Genomic DNA, 22,435 nt, shown 5'->3' on the forward strand with positions numbered 1-22,435 from the left:
GCGGAAAACGCGCTCGGTCTGCGATTGTTGAAGTTAAGCAACTTTCGCAAAGGCCGGTCATAGGATGGGTGACCACAAAAAAAAATCAGTTCATCTCGAGCTCCTCCGTGCTTCGGAAGGCACGTTAAGCCGTTGGCCCCGGCTGGATTAGCAGTCGTTAATAACCACCAATCCGCACTGGGCCCGCGTGGTGGTTTAAGGCCCGATCTCCCTATCCATCCATAGGGAAGGCCCGTGCCCCAGCAGTGGGGACGTTAATGGGCTGGTGATGATGAATGGCAATACTACTTTACCTGCAAAAACATAACAGTGAACTCACGGGGTAGTCAGAGGCACATCCATGGCGGGAATAACTAAGTACCCATACCTTATCCAGCTTTTTTAGACCAATGTGATAGGTGAGCCTTATCGCCGACTACGTATAAAGGTGCTGATAGACTTGAGCAATTACTTGTAATAGAACATAGAGCATTCGCCGTTTTTATATGTATCGAACTGAACAACGAGCCGAGCGAAGCATAGAGCCAAACATTGCTATAAACGTTATCATGAGCAAGAACGCTCGATAGAATGCTCGCTAAAATGTTCTCATATTGTAACATTCGCACAAATGCTAATTACAAGTGAATGCTCAAGTTTATCAGCACCTTAATGGTCGACCAAACTGTGGTAGTAAACTTCAATCATGCCATTCACTTCATCATCTTAAGAAAAAATAATATCAGAAGTGACTGGTACTTGTCTTGTTGATGACTCGAGGCTCTGTCCTCCCTGATAGGGATACAAGCGTTAATAATCGGTGTAATGGGTTGATAACAGTCGCTACATAGTACATCATAATAACAACCCAGTGACAGTGACGCGTTGGTTATCAGAATAACGTCGTTACCAGCCAACCGTAAAGCTTTGATAGCAACGATCAACCTACGTTTAGCAAACTATGATCTATTTAGGGAACGGTTCCTAAAAATGCTCTAATTAAAAACTAAAAGATTTGGTGGTTAGCTATGCAATGTCTGGTTGTTAAAATTGATTTCTGTGCAATAAAGTGTATTTGATTTGTTCTTACCAAATAAAGGACAATTTTACTTCCAGACTCCTAAACAAACTCTGCCGGGGTGGACGTTTTCCGTCATATACTCCTAATTTCTCTAGTGGACTTCGTGTCAAAAGTGGGTGCAAGTTGTCCTCTGATCACTGGCGTCCACCCCGTCAGAGATACGTGTGAAGGTGTGGTTTTTATATAAGACTACGAAAAACACCTAGTCATAACCCAGGACATAAAAAAGCAATATACTCACGTAGACATCCCTCATAAACTTTTAATCAGCTTGAGTTTACGTCAGAGAATAAACCTGAAGGTATAGAAGAATAAAACATAAATAGAATAGCCTACACCAGGCTAGCCATGGCGGCGGACAATCGGCTCGCGACAACAAACATTTCAGGACCCCGATACCGACCCAGCCGGCGTGGCCGACGATTTCCCCCAGTCATCGCTTATCTATTAACCCACTAGGATCGATTGTCGAATGCCAACTACCGAAGCAAAAGTAGGTACAAGCCTAACCAAGTACCCTCAGTCTGGTTATCTTAAATTTTATGCCGGGTGAACAACCTCGGCGCTCCCCATTTGTCCGGCCAAGTAATTAAAGCCATCTGAGCCAAACCTACAAGAAGTCATGTATACAAAAACAGGTTTTTTTTTTGTGTTTATAGACACGCCCAATCCTGTAGATACTGTACAAAATAATGTGAGAAATGACTGTTGTATAATCCTCGCCTTACAACTTTTCAGTATATTTTAGGCTTTAGTTCAGGGCATAAAAAAATATTTCATAAAAGTCATTTGCATGACATTCATGACATTACAACACATTTTGAGGTTATTTGCATCGACCTAGAATTTCTACGGTTATTTGCTAGGTTACCTTGAATTGTTCGCTTCTGAGTGTCGCATTGGCTAAAAGATAAGAAAACAGCGTATTAATTTATTGAACGCCCCGTCATAATACCTATATTTTGCAGGCTTTAATTGCAAATGTCTAACAAAAAAGTACAATCGCCAGTTGAAATTCGATCAAAAGTTGCTAAAAAAGTTAAAGAAGGTCGGTTCCTGCAGAATATTTTTCTTTGGATGTTTGCTACTGTAGTGGTAATCATAATTACGATAGCGAATTTACTGCCCAGAAAAGTCAAAATAGTCCAAACTGTTGAAGAACGTACGAACAAAACGAGTCCAAAATCTATTGTCTGGTATACTCGTCCTGAACTAACTCCAACAAAAGAGCAATTGACTTGTAACCACGGTTCACGAAGCTTCACATGCAATGTGTATGGCCCCGAGTTTGCACCAGAATCCCCTGGAGCTTATATTTTCGTCGGCATGGATATCGATCGATTGCCACTTCCACGAGAAAATAAAACTATTTGGGCATTATTTCACGAGGAATCACCGAGAAACACGCCGATATTTATGCACGAGAAAGCGTTGAACTTGTTCAATTTCTCCTCTACTTTTAACAAGAACAGTGATGTTCCGATCCCGTTGTACCATTTGGAGAGTCTTGATGCAGTCACGACTACAAGATACTTCGTAAACACTTCAATAAAAAACTCTATTCTGAATGAGATTTCTCCCATCGTATTCTTTCAGTCTAACTGCTACACCTTCACTGGCCGTGATGAGTACGTGACAACATTAATGAAGTACATCAAAGTAGATTCCTATGGTCTTTGTTTGCACAACAAGGATATAGATCTGCCCACGTTATCAAAAAACCCGTTAGTTGATGATGAGCTGATGAACGTTCTTGCGAAGTATAAGTTTATGATAGCTATAGAGAATGCTGCGTGTATTGATTATGTGACGGAGAAGTTTTGGCGCGCGATAGAATTGGGCGTCGTGCCTATCTACTACGGCTCGCCGCTGATCAGGGACTGGCTGCCGAATAACAAGTCAGCCATACTGCTGGAGGACTTCCCTACCCCGAAACTGCTCAGCCAATACTTGCGCTACCTTTTGCAGAACAACTCAGCGTACGAAGAATACCTCGAGCATAAAACTTTAGGGATAATCTCGAACCGCAAACTGAGTGATGAAATAAGTGCCAGAGAATATGACAAAACTCTGTATACTATTAAAAGACGGTTTCTATGCTTTATTTGTGAAAGACTTCATGATACAGAACATGCACGTGCGAATATTGTGACTAAAAAGCATTATGAATGTCTGCCGCCATCACCATTGGTAAAAGATGAGAAAAACAATGTTTGGGAAAAGATTATAAAAGATGTGGAAGAAAGTGTAAACCAACTATATCGGGAAATTAAAGATCCGAATAGCAAAAGAAGAGCTTCTAATACGACTTGGTCATGGTCCTATGCGATTCCAATACAATAATAATATTAGGTAACATTGTTTCATTAGATCCCACCTGGGCACCCCTGATATCATTAGGTATGGCGTTATACACTTCAGGCTCGATCACATCTAATAGCCTGCCGGTTTTGTGGCGTCCTGTCTATCGAGTGAACGACAAGTCACCACTGCCTCGTCGCAAGAGACGGTCGGTATTACGCATCTGAGTTACAGTAGGTAATATACTAATACTATGTCTAATATACTTTGCAACTGTCAATTGCGTGCGTGTCTTCTGTGGATCATAGTATATCTGATCTAGCTTAAGCTCCCTCAACCAAGTCTCTGCCGCATCCGTCACACAATGCAGCTCGGCTAAGCCACCTGGGAACCGGTGTAGAGAGCACTCGTTCACTATCGTTATGGACTAATCTTTCGTCTATAGGCTAATTACCTGAGACCAAGAGAAGTGTGTCAGGATCGAAACAAATGTAATTCCATGGTCTCTGCTTACCCCGGTGAGAGATAGGTGTGAGTAAACTCATGATGATGTACTGCGCACACGCACACGCTTTAATACAATACACGCAATTTTATTAATTTTATACTTTTTCGTTGTTGCCGCTTTTTATTTAAATCCGGCCAAATAGTTCATGCCATCTGCGGCAAATCTACAATAAGTCACGTCAAAAAAGCTTTTTATTTAGTTAATAAGTACAAAGTTTGGGAAAAACTCGTTTTCCAAGATACAGGTTCGCCTAGTTAGAGAGACAAGGCCTCGACGAATACTATAAAAACTTATTTCGATAAACGTTTTTATTTTTAAAACATATAAATATCTATATATATATATAACATTAGCAGCCAAATTACCCACAGTAGCCGCTACCCACCTGTCATAACAAGAGTTCATTTTTAATAAACTTTTTACTCACATTAAGGCTTCTGTAATGGATACTCCTTCAATTATTATATTATATATAGCTACAAACCCATGTACCTATTGACTGACTGACTGACTCACTGACAGGGTTGTTCTCCCAGAAGGAGTGTCGGGGGGTAAAAATGGTGTATGGGGGATGTGATCAAAATTTTCCGGTGAGTATGGGAAAACTTCCAGATCTTGGAAAACTGCTCCGCATCAGGGAGACACCCTACGGCCTGGCAAAACTATTGCACCTGGAACGATTATTTTTTCACAAAACCTACTTAAATCTTGGTCAAATTCTATTGTGAGTAAAAAAAAATCAAAATGGCGGAAAAACAAGATGGCCGCCATACAAAATTTTGTTTTTCCAGAAAATGTCTCGGGGGTAAATATTGTGTATGGGGGTGTGATCTGGACCTCCCAGAGAGTATGAAAAAACTTCTAGATCTTGGAAAACTGCTCCGCATCAGGGAGACACCCTACGGCCTGGCAAAAGTATCACACCTGGAACGATTATTTTTCCACGAGATTTATTTAAATCTTGGTCAAATCCAATCGCCGGCGAAAAAAAACCAAAATGGCGGAAAATCAAGATGGCCGCCATACAAAATTTTGTTTTTTCAGAAAAATGTCTTAGAAGTAAATACAATGTATGGGGGTGTAATCGGAACGTCTTGTTGATTATGGAAATACTTCTCGATCTTGGAAAACTGCTCCGCATCAGGGCGACATCCTACGGCCTGGCGAAACTATCACATCTGGATCAATTTTTTTTTTGCACTATGTATTTAAATCTTGGTCAAATTTTATCGCCGTTGAAAAAAAATCAAAATGGCGGAAAAACAAGATGGCCGCCATACAAAATTTTCGTTTTTCCCGAAAATGCCTCGGGGGTGAATTTTGTGTGGGGGATTTGGTCGGATCGTCATGTTGAGTATTTAAATACTGCTAGATCTTCTAAAACTGCTCCGCATCAGGGAGACACCCTAAGGCCTGGCAAAACTATAAAACCTGGAGCAATTCTTTTTCCGCACAACATATTTAAATCTTGGTCAAATTTTATCGCCGGTAAAGAAAAAGCAAATTGGCCGAAAAACAAGATGGCCGCCATACAAAATTTTGTTTTGTTTCCAGAAAATGTCTCAGAGGTGAAATTAATGTATAGGGGTGTGATCGGAACGTCATCTTTGAAAACTACTCCGCATCAGGGGGCACCCTACGGCCTGGCAAACATATTACACCTGGAACATTTTGGTTTTCATGAGACCTATTTAAATCTTGGTCAAATTTTATCGTGGGTGAAAAAAAAATCAAAATGGCGGAAAAACAAGATGGCCGCCATACAAAAGTTTGTTTTTCCAGAAAATGTTTCGTTGGTAAAAACTGTGTATGGGGTTGTAATCGGAACGTCTTGGTGAGTTTGGAAATACTTCTCCATCTTCAGAAACTGCTCCGCATCAGGGAGACACCCTACGGCCTGGCGAAACTATAAAACCTGGAGCAATTTTGTTTTCGCATAACATATTTAAATCTTGGTCAAATTCAATCGCCGGTGAAAAAAAACCGAAATGGCGGAAAAACAAGATGGCCGCCATACAAAATTTTGTTTTTCCAGAAAATGTCTCGGGTGTAAAAATGATGTATAGGGGAGTGATCGGAACGTCATCTTGGAAAACTGCTTCGCATCAGGGAGACACCCTACGGCCTGGCAAAACTATAGCACCTAGAACTTTTAAGATTTCACGAGACCTATTCAAGTCTTGGTCAAATTCTATCGCGGTAAAACAATGGCGGAAAAACAAGATGGCCGCCATACATAGCTTCGAACTAATACAGGACACGCGAGCAGCTTGCTGCGAGCGAACCACGCGAAATCTAGTTATTATATTATATATAGCTACAAACCCATGTACCTATTGACTGACTGACTGACTCACTGACAGGGTTGTTCTCCCAGAAGGAGTGTCGGGGGGTAAAAATGGTGTATGGGGGATGTGATCAAAATTTTCCGGTGAGTATGGGAAAACTTCCAGATCTTGGAAAACTGCTCCGCATCAGGGAGACACCCTACGGCCTGGCAAAACTATTGCACCTGGAACGATTATTTTTTCACAAAACCTACTTAAATCTTGGTCAAATTCTATTGTGAGTAAAAAAAAATCAAAATGGCGGAAAAACAAGATGGCCGCCATACAAAATTTTGTTTTTCCAGAAAATGTCTCGGGGGTAAATATTGTGTATGGGGGTGTGATCTGGACCTCCCAGAGAGTATGAAAAAACTTCTAGATCTTGGAAAACTGCTCCGCATCAGGGAGACACCCTACGGCCTGGCAAAAGTATCACACCTGGAACGATTATTTTTCCACGAGATTTATTTAAATCTTGGTCAAATCCAATCGCCGGCGAAAAAAAACCAAAATGGCGGAAAATCAAGATGGCCGCCATACAAAATTTTGTTTTTTCAGAAAAATGTCTTAGAAGTAAATACAATGTATGGGGGTGTAATCGGAACGTCTTGTTGATTATGGAAATACTTCTCGATCTTGGAAAACTGCTCCGCATCAGGGCGACATCCTACGGCCTGGCGAAACTATCACATCTGGATCAATTTTTTTTTTGCACTATGTATTTAAATCTTGGTCAAATTTTATCGCCGTTGAAAAAAAATCAAAATGGCGGAAAAACAAGATGGCCGCCATACAAAATTTTCGTTTTTCCCGAAAATGCCTCGGGGGTGAATTTTGTGTGGGGGATTTGGTCGGATCGTCATGTTGAGTATTTAAATACTGCTAGATCTTCTAAAACTGCTCCGCATCAGGGAGACACCCTAAGGCCTGGCAAAACTATAAAACCTGGAGCAATTCTTTTTCCGCACAACATATTTAAATCTTGGTCAAATTTTATCGCCGGTAAAGAAAAAGCAAATTGGCCGAAAAACAAGATGGCCGCCATACAAAATTTTGTTTTGTTTCCAGAAAATGTCTCAGAGGTGAAATTAATGTATAGGGGTGTGATCGGAACGTCATCTTTGAAAACTACTCCGCATCAGGGGGCACCCTACGGCCTGGCAAACATATTACACCTGGAACATTTTGGTTTTCATGAGACCTATTTAAATCTTGGTCAAATTTTATCGTGGGTGAAAAAAAAATCAAAATGGCGGAAAAACAAGATGGCCGCCATACAAAAGTTTGTTTTTCCAGAAAATGTTTCGTTGGTAAAAACTGTGTATGGGGTTGTAATCGGAACGTCTTGGTGAGTTTGGAAATACTTCTCCATCTTCAGAAACTGCTCCGCATCAGGGAGACACCCTACGGCCTGGCGAAACTATAAAACCTGGAGCAATTTTGTTTTCGCATAACATATTTAAATCTTGGTCAAATTCAATCGCCGGTGAAAAAAAACCGAAATGGCGGAAAAACAAGATGGCCGCCATACAAAATTTTGTTTTTCCAGAAAATGTCTCGGGTGTAAAAATGATGTATAGGGGAGTGATCGGAACGTCATCTTGGAAAACTGCTTCGCATCAGGGAGACACCCTACGGCCTGGCAAAACTATAGCACCTAGAACTTTTAAGATTTCACGAGACCTATTCAAGTCTTGGTCAAATTCTATCGCGGTAAAACAATGGCGGAAAAACAAGATGGCCGCCATACATAGCTTCGAACTAATACAGGACACGCGAGCAGCTTGCTGCGAGCGAACCACGCGAAATCTAGTAATATATAAAGCTACAAACCCATGTACTGACTCACTGACTGACTGACAGGGTTGTTCTCCCAGAAGGAGCGTCGGGGGGTGAAAATGGTGTATGGGGGGTGTGATCTGGACCTCCCGGTGAGTATGGGAAAACTTCCAGATCCTGGAAAACTGCTCCGCATCAGGGAGACAACCGAGAGTCTGGCGCAACTATTATAGCTGGATCAAATTTTTTTTCACGAAACCTATTTAATTCCTGGTCAAATTCAATCACCGGTGAAAAAAAATCAAAATGGCGGAAAAACAAGATGGCCGCCATACAAAATTTTGTTTTTCCAGAAAATGTCTCGTTGGTAAAAACTGTGTATGGGATTGTTATCGGAACATCCCGTTGACTATGGAAATTTTTCTCGATCTTGAAAAACTGCTCCGCATCAGGGAGACACCCTACGGCCTGGCAAAACTATCGCACCTGGAACTTTTTTGTTTTCACGAAATCTATTTAAATCTTGGTCAAATTCAATCACCGTTGAAAAAAAATCAAAATGGCGGAAATTCAAGATGGCCGCCATACAAATTTTTCGTTTTTCCTGAAAATGCATCGGGGGTAAAAATGATGTATAGGAATGTGATCGGAGTGTCTTGTCGAGTATGGAAATACTTCTCTATCTTCAGAAACTGCTCCGCATCAGGAAGACACCCTACGGCCTGGCAAAAGTATCACACCTGGAACTTTTTTGTTTTCACGAAGCCTATTAAAGTCTTGGTCAAATTTTATCGCCGATGAAAAAAAAACAAAATGGCCGAAAAACAAGATGGCCGCCATACAAAATTTTCGTTTTTCCCGAAAATGCCTCGGGGGTAAAATTTATGTGTGGGGGATTTGTTCGGAACCTCATCTTTGAAAACTGCTCCGCATCAGGGAGACACCCTACGGCCTGGCCAAACTGTCGCACCTAGAACATTATTTTTTCCACCAATCCTATTAAAATCTTGGTCAAATTTAATTGCCGTTGAAAAAAAATCAAAATGGCGAAAATTCAAGATGGCCGCCATACAAATTTTTCGTTTTTCCTGAAAATGCCTCGGGGGTAAAAATAATGTATAGGAATGTGATCGGATCATCATGTTGAGTATTTCAATACTGCTCGATCTTGAAAAACTGCTCCGCATCAGGGAGACACCCTACGGCCTGGCAAAACTATCGCACCTGGAACATTTTTGATTTCAGGAAACCTATTTAAATCTTGGTCAAATTTTATCGCAGGTAAAAAAAAACCAAATGGCGGAAAATTAAGATGGCCGCCATACAAAATTTTCGGATTTTTCGAAAATGCCTCGGGGGTAAATATGATGTATGAGGGATGTGGTCAAAATGTCATGTTGAGTATGGAAATACTTCCCGACCTTCAAAAACTGCTCCGCATCAGGAAGACACCCTACGGCCTGGCAAAACTATAAAACCTGGAGCAATAAATTTTTCACGAAACCTATTTAAATCTTGGTCAAATCCAATCGCCGGTAAAAAAAAACAAAATAGCGGAAAAACAAGATGGCCGCCATACAAATATTTGTTTTATCCGAAAATGCTTCAGGAGTAAAATGATGTCTGAGGGTTTTGATCGCAACGTCATCTTGGAAAACTGCTCCGCATCAGGGAGTCCCCCTACGGCCTGGCAAAACTATAGCACCTAGAACTTTTTTGGTTTCACGAGACCTATTTAAGTATTGGTCAAATTCTATCGCGGTAAAACAATGGCGGAAAAACAAGATGGCCGCCATACATAACATCGAACTAATACAGGACACGCGAGCAGCTTGCTGCGAGCGAACCACGCGAAATCTAGTTATAATATATATAGCTGCAAACCCACTGACTGACTGACTGACTGACTGACTGACTCACTGACTCACTGACAGGGTTGTTCTCCCAGAAGGAGCGTCGGGGGGTGAAAATGATGTATGGGGGGTGTGATCGGGACCTCCCGGTGAGTATGGGAAAACTTCCAGATCCTGGAAAACTGCTCCGCATCAGGGAGACAACCGAGAGTCTGGCGCAACTATTATAGCTGGATCAAATTTTTTTTCACGAAACCTATTTAATTCCTGGTCAAATTCAATCACCGGTGAAAAAAAATCAAAATGGCGGAAAAACAAGATGGCCGCCATACAAAATTTTGTTTTTCCAGAAAATGTCTCGTTGGTAAAAACTGTGTATGGGATTGTTATCGGAACATCCCGTTGACTATGGAAATTTTTCTCGATCTTGAAAAACTGCTCCGCATCAGGGAGACACCCTACGGCCTGGCAAAACTATCGCACCTGGAACTTTTTTGTTTTCACGAAATCTATTTAAATCTTGGTCAAATTCAATCACCATTGAAAAAAAATCAAAATGGCGGAAATTCAAGATGGCCGCCATACAAATTTTTCGTTTTTCCTGAAAATGCATCGGGGGTAAAAATGATGTATAGGAATGTGATCGGAGTGTCTTGTCGAGTATGGAAATACTTCTCTATCTTCAGAAACTGCTCCGCATCAGGAAGACACCCTACGGCCTGGCAAAAGTATCACACCTGGAACTTTTTTGTTTTCACGAAGCCTATTAAAGTCTTGGTCAAATTTTATCGCCGATGAAAAAAAAACAAAATGGCCGAAAAACAAGATGGCCGCCATACAAAATTTTCGTTTTTCCCGAAAATGCCTCGGGGGTAAAATTTATGTGTGGGGGATTTGTTCGGAACCTCATCTTTGAAAACTGCTCCGCATCAGGGAGACACCCTACGGCCTGGCCAAACTGTCGCACCTAGAACATTATTTTTTCCACCAATCCTATTAAAATCTTGGTCAAATTTAATTGCCGTTGAAAAAAAATCAAAATGGCGAAAATTCAAGATGGCCGCCATACAAATTTTTCGTTTTTCCTGAAAATGCCTCGGGGGTAAAAATAATGTATAGGAATGTGATCGGATCATCATGTTGAGTATTTCAATACTGCTCGATCTTGAAAAACTGCTCCGCATCAGGGAGACACCCTACGGCCTGGCAAAACTATCGCACCTGGAACATTTTTGATTTCAGGAAACCTATTTAAATCTTGGTCAAATTTTATCGCAGGTAAAAAAAAACCAAATGGCGGAAAATTAAGATGGCCGCCATACAAAATTTTCGGATTTTTCGAAAATGCCTCGGGGGTAAATATGATGTATGAGGGATGTGGTCAAAATGTCATGTTGAGTATGGAAATACTTCCCGACCTTCAAAAACTGCTCCGCATCAGGAAGACACCCTACGGCCTGGCAAAACTATAAAACCTGGAGCAATAAATTTTTCACGAAACCTATTTAAATCTTGGTCAAATCCAATCGCCGGTAAAAAAAAACAAAATAGCGGAAAAACAAGATGGCCGCCATACAAATATTTGTTTTATCCGAAAATGCTTCAGGAGTAAAATGATGTCTGAGGGTTTTGATCGCAACGTCATCTTGGAAAACTGCTCCGCATCAGGGAGTCCCCCTACGGCCTGGCAAAACTATAGCACCTAGAACTTTTTTGGTTTCACGAGACCTATTTAAGTATTGGTCAAATTCTATCGCGGTAAAACAATGGCGGAAAAACAAGATGGCCGCCATACATAACATCGAACTAATACAGGACACGCGAGCAGCTTGCTGCGAGCGAACCACGCGAAATCTAGTTATAATATATATAGCTGCAAACCCACTGACTGACTGACTGACTGACTGACTGACTCACTGACTCACTGACAGGGTTGTTCTCCCAGAAGGAGCGTCGGGGGGTGAAAATGATGTATGGGGGGTGTGATCGGGACCTCCCGGTGAGTATGGGAAAACTTCCAGATCATGGAAAACTGCTCCGCATCAGGGAGACACCCTACAGTCTGGCGCAACTATTATACCTAGATCAATTATTTTTTCGCAAAACCTATTTAAATCTTGGTCAAATTCTATCGTGGGTGAAAAAAAATCAAAATGGCGGAAAAACAAGATGGCCGCCATACAAAAATTTGTTTTCCCAGAAAATGTCTCGGAGGTAAAAATGATGTATGGGAGATGTGATCGAAACGTCAAGCTGAGTATGGGAATACTGCTCGATCTTGAAAAACTGCTCCGCATCAGGAAGACACCCTATGGCCTGGCTAAACTATCAAACATAGAACATTTTTTTTTCCACTAAACCTACTTAATTCTTGGTCAAATTCAATCGCTGGTGATAAAAAATCAAAATGGCGGAAAAACAAGATGGCCGCCATACAAATTTTTCAATTTTCCTGAAAATGTCTCGGGGTTAAAAACTGTGCATAGGGGTGTAATTGGAACGTCTTGGTGAGTATGGAAATACTTCTTGATCTTCAAAAACTGCTCCGCATCAGGGAGACACCCTACGGCCTGGCGAAACTATCGCACGTGGAACTTTTTAGTTTTCACGATACCTATTTAAATCTTGGTCAAATTCAATCGCTGGTGACAAAAATCAAAATGGCGGAAAAACAAGATGGCCGCCATACAAAATTTCCCTTATACAGAAAAAGCCTCGGGGCTAAAAATGATGTATGGGAGGTGTGATCGGAACGTCATGTAGAGTACGGAATTACTTCCCGGTCTTCGAAAACTGCTCCTCGTCACGGAGACACACTACGCCCCGGCAAAACTATCGCATCTGAAACTATTCTTTTTTCACGAGACCTATTTAAATCTTGGTCAAATTCTATCGCCGGTGACATGCTTCGCATCAGGGAGACACCCACTGACTGACTGACTGACTGACTGACTGACTCACTGACTCACTGACAGGGTTGTTCTCCCAGAAGGAGCGTCGGGGGGTGAAAATGATGTATGGGGGGTGTGATCGGGACCTCCCGGTGAGTATGGGAAAACTTCCAGATCATGGAAAACTGCTCCGCATCAGGGAGACACCCTACAGTCTGGCGCAACTATTATACCTAGATCAATTATTTTTTCGCAAAACCTATTTAAATCTTGGTCAAATTCTATCGTGGGTGAAAAAAAATCAAAATGGCGGAAAAACAAGATGGCCGCCATACAAAAATTTGTTTTCCCAGAAAATGTCTCGGAGGTAAAAATGATGTATGGGAGATGTGATCGAAACGTCAAGCTGAGTATGGGAATACTGCTCGATCTTGAAAAACTGCTCCGCATCAGGAAGACACCCTATGGCCTGGCTAAACTATCAAACATAGAACATTTTTTTTTCCACTAAACCTACTTAATTCTTGGTCAAATTCAATCGCTGGTGATAAAAAATCAAAATGGCGGAAAAACAAGATGGCCGCCATACAAATTTTTCAATTTTCCTGAAAATGTCTCGGGGTTAAAAACTGTGCATAGGGGTGTAATTGGAACGTCTTGGTGAGTATGGAAATACTTCTTGATCTTCAAAAACTGCTCCGCATCAGGGAGACACCCTACGGCCTGGCGAAACTATCGCACGTGGAACTTTTTAGTTTTCACGATACCTATTTAAATCTTGGTCAAATTTAATTGCCAATGAAAAAAAAACAAAATGGCGGAAAATCAAGATGGCCGCCATACAAATTTTTCGTTTTTCCTGAAAATGCCTCGGGGGTAAAAATTATGTATAGGGATGTGATCAAAACGTCATGTTGAGTATGGAAATACTTCCCGATCTTCAAAAACTGCTCCGCATCAGGGCGGCACCCTATGGCCTGGGAAAACTATCGCACCTGAACCAATTTTTCTTTCACAATACTTATTTCAATCTTGGTCAAAATCTATTACTGGTAAAAAAAACAAAATGGCGGAAAAACAAGATGGCCGCCATACAAAATTTTCTTTTTCCAGAAAATGCCTCGGGTTAAATAACTGTGTATAGGGTTGTAATTGGAACGTCTTGTAGAGTATGGAAATACTTCTCGATCTTGAAAAACTGCTCCGCATCAGGGAGACACCCTACGGCCTGGTGAAACTATCGCACGTGGAACTTTTTAGTTTTCACGATACCTATTTAAATCTTGGTCAAATTCAATCGCTGGTGACAAAAATCAAAATGGCGGAAAAACAAGATGGCCGCCATACAAATTTTTCAATTTTCCTGAAAATGTCTCGGGGTTAAAAACTGTGCATAGGGGTGTAATTGGAACGTCTTGGTGAGTATGGAAATACTTCTTGATCTTCAAAAACTGCTCCGCATCAGGGAGACACCCTACGGCCTGGCGAAACTATCGCACGTGGAACTTTTTAGTTTTCACGATACCTATTTAAATCTTGGTCAAATTTAATTGCCAATGAAAAAAAAACAAAATGGCGGAAAATCAAGATGGCCGCCATACAAATTTTTCGTTTTTCCTGAAAATGCCTCGGGGGTAAAAATTATGTATAGGGATGTGATCAAAACGTCATGTTGAGTATGGAAATACTTCCCGATCTTCAAAAACTGCTCCGCATCAGGGCGGCACCCTATGGCCTGGGAAAACTATCGCACCTGAACCAATTTTTCTTTCACAATACTTATTTCAATCTTGGTCAAAATCTATTACTGGTAAAAAAAACAAAATGGCGGAAAAACAAGATGGCCGCCATACAAAATTTTCAATTTTCCTGAAAATGTCTCGGGGTTAAAAACTGTGCATAGGGGTGTAATTGGAACGTCTTGGTGAGTATGGAAATACTTCTTGATCTTCAAAAACTGCTCCGCATCAGGGAGACACCCTACGGCCTGGCGAAACTATCGCACGTGGAACTTTTTAGTTTTCACGATACCTATTTAAATCTTGGTCAAATTTAATTGCCAATGAAAAAAAAACAAAATGGCGGAAAATCAAGATGGCCGCCATACAAATTTTTCGTTTTTCCTGAAAATGCCTCGGGGGTAAAAATTATGTATAGGGATGTGATCAAAACGTCATGTTGAGTATGGAAATACTTCCCGATCTTCAAAAACTGCTCCGCATCAGGGCGGCACCCTATGGCCTGGGAAAACTATCGCACCTGAACCAATTTTTCTTTCACAATACTTATTTCAATCTTGGTCAAAATCTATTACTGGTAAAAAAAACAAAATGGCGGAAAAACAAGATGGCCGCCATACAAAATTTTCTTTTTCCAGAAAATGCCTCGGGTTAAATAACTGTGTATAGGGTTGTAATTGGAACGTCTTGTAGAGTATGGAAATACTTCTCGATCTTGAAAAACTGCTCCGCATCAGGGAGACACCCTACGGCCTGGAGAAACTATCGCACGTGGAACTTTTTAGTTTTCACGATACCTATTTAAATCTTGGTCAAATTCAATCGCTGGTGACAAAAATCAAAATGGCGGAAAAACAAGATGGCCGCCATACAAATTTTTCAATTTTCCTGAAAATGTCTCGGGGTTAAAAACTGTGCATAGGGGTGTAATTGGAACGTCTTGGTGAGTATGGAAATACTTCTTGATCTTCAAAAACTGCTCCGCATCAGGGAGACACCCTACGGCCTGGCGAAACTATCGCACGTGGAACTTTTTAGTTTTCACGATACCTATTTAAATCTTGGTCAAATTTAATTGCCAATGAAAAAAAAACAAAATGGCGGAAAATCAAGATGGCCGCCATACAAATTTTTCGTTTTTCCTGAAAATGCCTCGGGGGTAAAAATTATGTATAGGGATGTGATCAAAACGTCATGTTGAGTATGGAAATACTTCCCGATCTTCAAAAACTGCTCCGCATCAGGGCGGCACCCTATGGCCTGGGAAAACTATCGCACCTGAACCAATTTTTCTTTCACAATACTTATTTCAATCTTGGTCAAAATCTATTACTGGTAAAAAAAACAAAATGGCGGAAAAACAAGATGGCCGCCATACAAAATTTTCGTTTTTCCCGAAAATGCCTCAGGGGTAAAAATGATGTATGAGAAATGTGATCGAAACGTCATGTTGAGTATGGAAAAACTGTTCGATCTTGAAAAACTGCTCCGCATCAGGGAGACACCCTACGGCCTGGTGAAACTATCGCACGTGGAACTTTTTAGTTTTCACGATACCTATTTAAATCTTGGTCAAATTCAATCGCTGGTGACAAAAATCAAAATGGCGGAAAAACAAGATGGCCGCCATACAAAATTTCCCTTATACAGAAAAAGCCTCGGGGCTAAAAATGATGTATGGGAGGTGTGATCGGAACGTCATGTAGAGTACGGAATTACTTCCCGGTCTTCGAAAACTGCTCCTCGTCACGGAGACACACTACGCCCCGGCAAAACTATCGCATCTGAAACTATTCTTTTTTCACGAGACCTATTTAAATCTTGGTCAAATTCTATCGCCGGTGACATGCTTCGCATCAGGGAGACACCCTACGGCCTGGCAAAACTATAAAACCTGGAGCAACTTTTATTTCGCATAACATATTTCTATCGCCGGTGACATGTGTGCTGTCAACTTTTGCTGGGTTTTTTTAATTTCTGACTAAAATTATTGTGAACCTATTCCATAAATTTTAAGCCTGTCGTTTACCCGTCACCTGATAATAAAATGACAGGTATAACTTCAAATAAACTTAGACAGTGTGTACTGGAATCAGCACCAATAACACACGTTACTCTTGCATATTTAGTAACTAGGTAGGTCATGTTAAATCTGGACAGCGCCATCTGTATTTTTTTTTTGAGAACCTAGCCTGGAAAGTCCCTCATTGGTACCTATAGATTCTGTAATTATATTTGTCTTGCATTTAGACCAATAAAGACCACCAAAGGATGTTTGATGTGAAAATCTGGTCCCAAGAGGTCAAAAATTAAATGTAACTAACAATTTTGATACCACAAAAAACATTGATTGTGAGATCCTATCAGTTGAAGTGGTGCTAAACGACGTGATTACTATTTTTATTTTTCAAAATAATTTTAAAAAGAAACAATTTTATTAAAAACATAATGAAAGATATATTTTTAGAAATAATTTGTTTTATTATATAATTCATACTCATACAAAATATTCCTACATTTAATTAAATAGTTGAAATAAAACAGCAACTTAACCATATATACTCTCGGCCTATGTGGTCCAGTGGCTAACGTTCCGGAGGTCCCAGGTTCAAGTCCCGGTGGGGACAAAACACAAAAATTTCTTTGTGATCCCTGATTCAGTTAGGACATTGCTGGCTGATCCAACGACATTGGCGGCTCAGCAATAACCCTGGTTGATGAGGTTGGTCATCCACTTCACAACCTACATGATAGAAGAAGAACAAGTACCTATTTATGATTTTTGAACAGACTTAATATGGTAACATATTAGTAAGTAGGTAGAGAATAAACTTAACAATAACATTAAAATATACACAGGTTTTTATCTATTTAATGATTTAATAATATAAATTATAATAATTATAAAGTGATATAAACTCATAGTTTACCAACATCTATGAACAAAAAAAACCCCCGACAAAACAAAAGTACTCAATTATTATGAAAAAAGGTGAAAAAAACCCTATAAAAAGCAAAAAAAAACTTATCCCACATACCTATGCTTGCAAGCAAACTGAGCGTGTAACATTCCTATCACACTTAACAAACATTTCTGATGACCTTGAAGACCTGAACCGATTTCTACCAAACATAGCTAAGAACACTCTCGACTAATATAACTTACAAACAAAAAAAAACCATATTAAAATTGGATCATCCGTTTGGGAGCTACGATGCTACAGATAGACACATATACACAATTTTGCGTCGGGGGTTAATAAATAGAACTATATACATTGCAACAACACACCTAACACAGCTTTTATGTTCACTAGATATTAATGCTTTTGAGGTGAGCTCATCCTGCAAACAATGCATACATGGGCATCCATCAGGCATCTGAAAGCAAACATGAATGTTTTTAATAGTATATTGCACAATATGCCCGATTGTATCAATATTATTTAATGTGTAGGAATGGAACTGAAACATTGCCAACAATAAATTAAAATTAGAACAATGTTTTAATCATAATTAAGGATTGCCTTATAACATTTATGATTGAAACACAATATTTTTCATGTACAACATAAAATACTTAATACTTTAATACCTATCTCGGAGATTGTTTTTCTATATAATACCACTCTTCACTTCTTTCCATAAGCCCATGGCCTGTGATTTTATCTTCGTGACTGCTTTCCCAAAGATATTCCACAACTTATACAGACATAATTGTTTCCAACTGTCCGATTGGAACATTCTTCAGGAAACTTGTTATTGTTGCTTACATCTCTTAGTATGAGTATGAGTTAGTATGACAAAGTCGATCAGCATTCACACCTATAAATAAATAACTATATAATAACAGTGTCATATATAATAACAATGTCATTTGATTGTATGTTACTTACATTGCAATTTATCAACGAACATTATCCACAAACTTTTTATCATATCAGCTCTATCCAAAACACACAATGGCTCTGGAAGTTTTTACAGTAGAATGTCGACGCTCTCGCACGGTGAACTTGTAAGCTACAAATTCTAACAAAGTAGCACAGGAAATTATCAAGAGAACTTCTCGGCAACGAGACCACAGAACGAGACCATAAGACCATTTTGTTTTGTTTAGTTTTTTTTTTGGTTATTTTGTACATAGGACAGGCAAAGGAAACATAACCCATACAGCCAAATACTATACTAGGTACGTTAAATTCGTTAAAAACAATAAACGTATTTTCATATTTTCAAATCGGTAAGCAATGGAATCCACAGGTTACGCAAATTATGTGTTATTATGTCATAATTATAGCCTCATCTTTTTTTCTTTTTGGAAATTTTTGGCCTGGTTACATAGATCTTTAGGTTTGTGATACGAATTAACTCAAAAGTCCGCATAAATTTTCGAGTTATGAAGCGGCTTCTTGGCACGAAGTGAAAATAGATAGTACCACTTTGTTTATTGAATGTTTATTTATTATTTATATTTATATAGGCTTTTCGGCGGGAAACGGGAACGGGACAGTTGCTTTCTTCATTGAGTAATCTAAATAATTAATACGAAGTGGTGTTTTGTGGTTAATGATCGCATTAAGTTAGTCGGAAGACATTCGCGAGTGTTATTATATTGGAGTATTCAATAAACAAAGTGTATCTGCCTATTTTCGCTTCGTGCCGGGAAGCCGCTTCATGACTCAAAAGTTTATGCGGACTTTTGAGTTAATTCGTTTGGGGTTCGGAGTAGGAGTCTACTCCGAGGGTGGGGGCTTAGGTTTCATCATCATCACCTTTCATCATTTCATTAATCATCAAGAAAAAAAATACGTAAGACATGGCTGTATGGGCATAGTTCCCTTTGCCATACCCTTCGGGGAAAAACAAAACAAAAAAAAAAATTATATTTATATATTTTTCCGATATGATAACACTTAAGTTAAGTGAATGTTTTTCGATTACTTCTTCATTTCGTATTAAATATAAATAGATTATTCAATGAAGAAAACAACTTTCCCGCCAAAAAACAATGGAAAAATTAATGAAAATACTCAATATTCACTGCTTTTAATAAATTGTACTGAAGTAACAAAAAGCAATTAGATTTTATATTGCTTATTTATTAATTCTATCGACATCTATGCGACCGAGTCAAGAAAAAAGTACCTCAATATTTTTCGATATTGGCTGTTTGAATCTGCGTTGCCAGAATTTCTTTGTCTCATGGAAAAAAAAGTAAACTCAGTACCCAAACCGTTGGCGCGAAAAAGTGACAAGCGTTTTTTCACTTGTATTTCAAGATTCCAAAGGTAAGTTGATTTTGTTATTGATAATTTAACAATTATTTATAAATATATTTAGGTATATAATCTTTAAAATCGTAAAATAGTTAGCCATATAAACATAATTATTATAATTGTAAGATCTTTAACTATCTGTACTGATTTTCTCTTTTTCACATAATGAAAGTGAAACATTAAAAGGTAAGTACGTACCTACTTAAAGCTATAATTCTTATTTTATTGTCTATTAGATAAACACAAATAGTACAGAAGTGGTTTGTTTACAGATGAAGCGTTCAAGCGTCGAAATTCCATCGTGCTCTACAATGCGTCGCCGTCGCGTCGACGACGAGCCTGCTGCAACCTGCATCGGTGCCGGTAAGTATTTAGATTTTAACGAGTTTAATTCCAGTTTACCAAACGATCGATTGATTTTATGATGATAAAACTTTACTTAATAACAGGCAATAGGTACCTACTTACTTAAATCAATTGTATTGCCCCTACTTATGCTGTGTGACTAGAATAGGCGATAGTTAATTACTATTAATATTTTTTTAGATTATGTAAGTATGTTGGTAGGTATATGAAATAAGTTAATTAACCTATGATAAATTTAGATGAGATCATAACACTATAGATAATAATAATAAGATTGAATCCTTTTTGAATTATAACAATCCGAGTGTGATTCTGGTTTGACAGCAACCCATGTTGTAGCACAACAGTAACTTCACTCATTAGATGACCTGTAATAAGTAGGTCTGTAAAAAATTACCTATAGTACACACAAAAGTTAACCTATGACCGTAGTATTATTACTTATTCTATGCTATACTAATACCAGTCACTCTCTTAATATTCTGTGTGAAAAGTTAAACCTTCCTCTAAAATCGTGAAAAAGCCAACTAAATAATTATGTCTGTTTTATGTGTAGAAGAAGTAGCGTATTTTATCAAAAATTACAAGTTACTACAGATGGTTAAATACAACTATAACCAATCTTATAATAATATTATAAGATATTAACTGTCTAACTAAAAATTATAGAAATAAGTAGTAAGTAGGTAACAAAATTATTATAAAGTTACCTACTTAATTATATAATACAGCTATTTATAATAACAAAATTATATCAAACAAGTTATTAAGTAAGTATATAGATATAGAGATATCGAAGCTTTGAAGTATTTTATCTGAAAAAAAAGTTTGAATGCTATAATAACATTTGTCTACAATAAACTTATTTAAATGACTGTTAAAGGGCTTATGTAGGTTTGTCTATATTTTGAATATGGTAAGGGATATGGTATATATCTTGATGACCATGTGGTGGGGACTGAAGGAAACTAATCTAATTCAACCGACTTCAAAAAAAAGGTTATCAATTTGACCCATATGTATATTGTAATGTGTGTTAAATTTTCCATATACATGCCTGTATGTTTGTCCATGCATTTCGTAAAAACTACAAATCGTATTGCAATGCTTTTTTATTAAGTATCGTCCAACATAGAAAAGAATGTAAGTTTCATCAAAATTGGTTTAGAAATTTCCAACTTATGGTTGAAAAACAGTTAAAAATTAGGAACTTTGTGTTTCGACTATACTAATAGAAGCTTAGAGCTTAAGTAAGTATGGATACTAATGGTTTGAGAGTAAATTAAAGGAAATTGGAAAACGGTCAAGAGTGTGTCGGACACTACATACATTAAACAAATTATAAGACATTTTATAATATTTCAGTGTTTTGGTAACGATGGTCACTGGCGTATTAATATTATTAGGGACACTCGAGTTTATACAAATAAAAAGTAATTTCAAAATTTAGATTCTAATGTATTCAACTAAATATTATTTCTTACTATTTATTTGACAGATTTTGAAGTCCGTTTTATTTTTTTTAATTACTTTTTGTGACAGCTATAAAGTAATAAGCAAAATAAAGTAACAACTTTATAATTATTTTGTTTATTACTTTACAGCTATCTAAAGATATAGAAAACGCCGAATACAATGAGTGTCTAAAAAATACCATACCTCCACAACCCTGATACAGTAAAAATATAATAAAGGTAGGCATATATACTATGTTATACTATATTTTATGTGTATATGTACCTAAGGTTCCGTCCACAGAAAATGTTAGTAAAGGAAAAATCTATGTATGTAAGTATGTATACGTATCATACGTAGATACACGTCTACCGCATAAGTACGAGCGAGACAGACCATTCTAACGTAGTATTATTCTTTATTTGATGCCTATAGCTTAAGTGAAGTTCAACTCGATCGTCTTATATCTAGATACTTGAATTTCGGCATCAGAATTTTCTTTTACTAACCTTTTCTGTGGACGGAACCTTCGGTGCGCGAGTCCAAATCGCACTTGCCTGGTTTTTTTTTTAAATTTTGACAAATATACGTACCTACTTCACCTGTATTAGTCTGAAATAATCTCACACTATGATGCAACAAGATCAAAAGAAGAACAAAAACTGTGGTATTACGTTTTCCTGTTATTTTATATTAAATTTTCGAAATATTCCGTCAATAGAGTGCTGCATTGCGTACATACATAATATCTCGCCTATTTTCCATTGGGGTAGGCAGAGAACAGACTGTATAATCCTTTATTTAAGTAAAGTGCAGTGTAATAAATCGACATGTCTTCTAAATATTTTATAACGAGGGTTTGCGTTGCGTTACATCAATT

At 38.5% G+C, this 22,435-nt stretch overlaps 1 protein-coding gene and 1 long non-coding RNA gene across 2 annotated transcripts; one reads left to right on the top strand and one right to left on the bottom strand.

Moving 5' to 3' along the window:
• Positions 1-2,386: 2,386 nt before the first annotated feature.
• LOC126380842 (alpha-(1,3)-fucosyltransferase 10-like) lies at positions 2,387-3,819 on the top strand. The gene is made up of 2 exons (XM_050030432.1): positions 2,387-3,132; positions 3,807-3,819. The coding sequence occupies exons 1-2, from the start codon at positions 2,387-2,389 to the stop codon at positions 3,817-3,819; spliced, it is 759 nt and encodes a 252-aa protein (XP_049886389.1).
• Positions 3,820-16,939: 13,120 nt separating this feature from the next.
• Positions 16,940-18,576, bottom strand: LOC126380843 (uncharacterized). Its single transcript, XR_007568557.1, has 3 exons — positions 18,355-18,576; positions 18,054-18,283; positions 16,940-17,839 (listed from the first exon to the last, which is right to left on the bottom strand). It is a non-coding gene; the product is annotated as an uncharacterized LOC126380843 (long non-coding RNA).
• Positions 18,577-22,435: the final 3,859 nt, after the last annotated feature.

The sequence above is a fragment of the Pectinophora gossypiella genome, unplaced genomic scaffold (genome assembly GCF_024362695.1).
Source record: "Pectinophora gossypiella unplaced genomic scaffold, ilPecGoss1.1 Pgos_127, whole genome shotgun sequence".
Lineage (NCBI taxonomy): Eukaryota > Metazoa > Arthropoda > Insecta > Lepidoptera > Gelechiidae > Pectinophora > Pectinophora gossypiella.

Excerpts from the sequence above, each read along its gene's own strand:
- LOC126380842 (XM_050030432.1), top strand. The coding sequence starts at position 2,387 with ATGGATATCGATCGATTGCCACTTCCACGAGAAAATAAAACTATTTGG.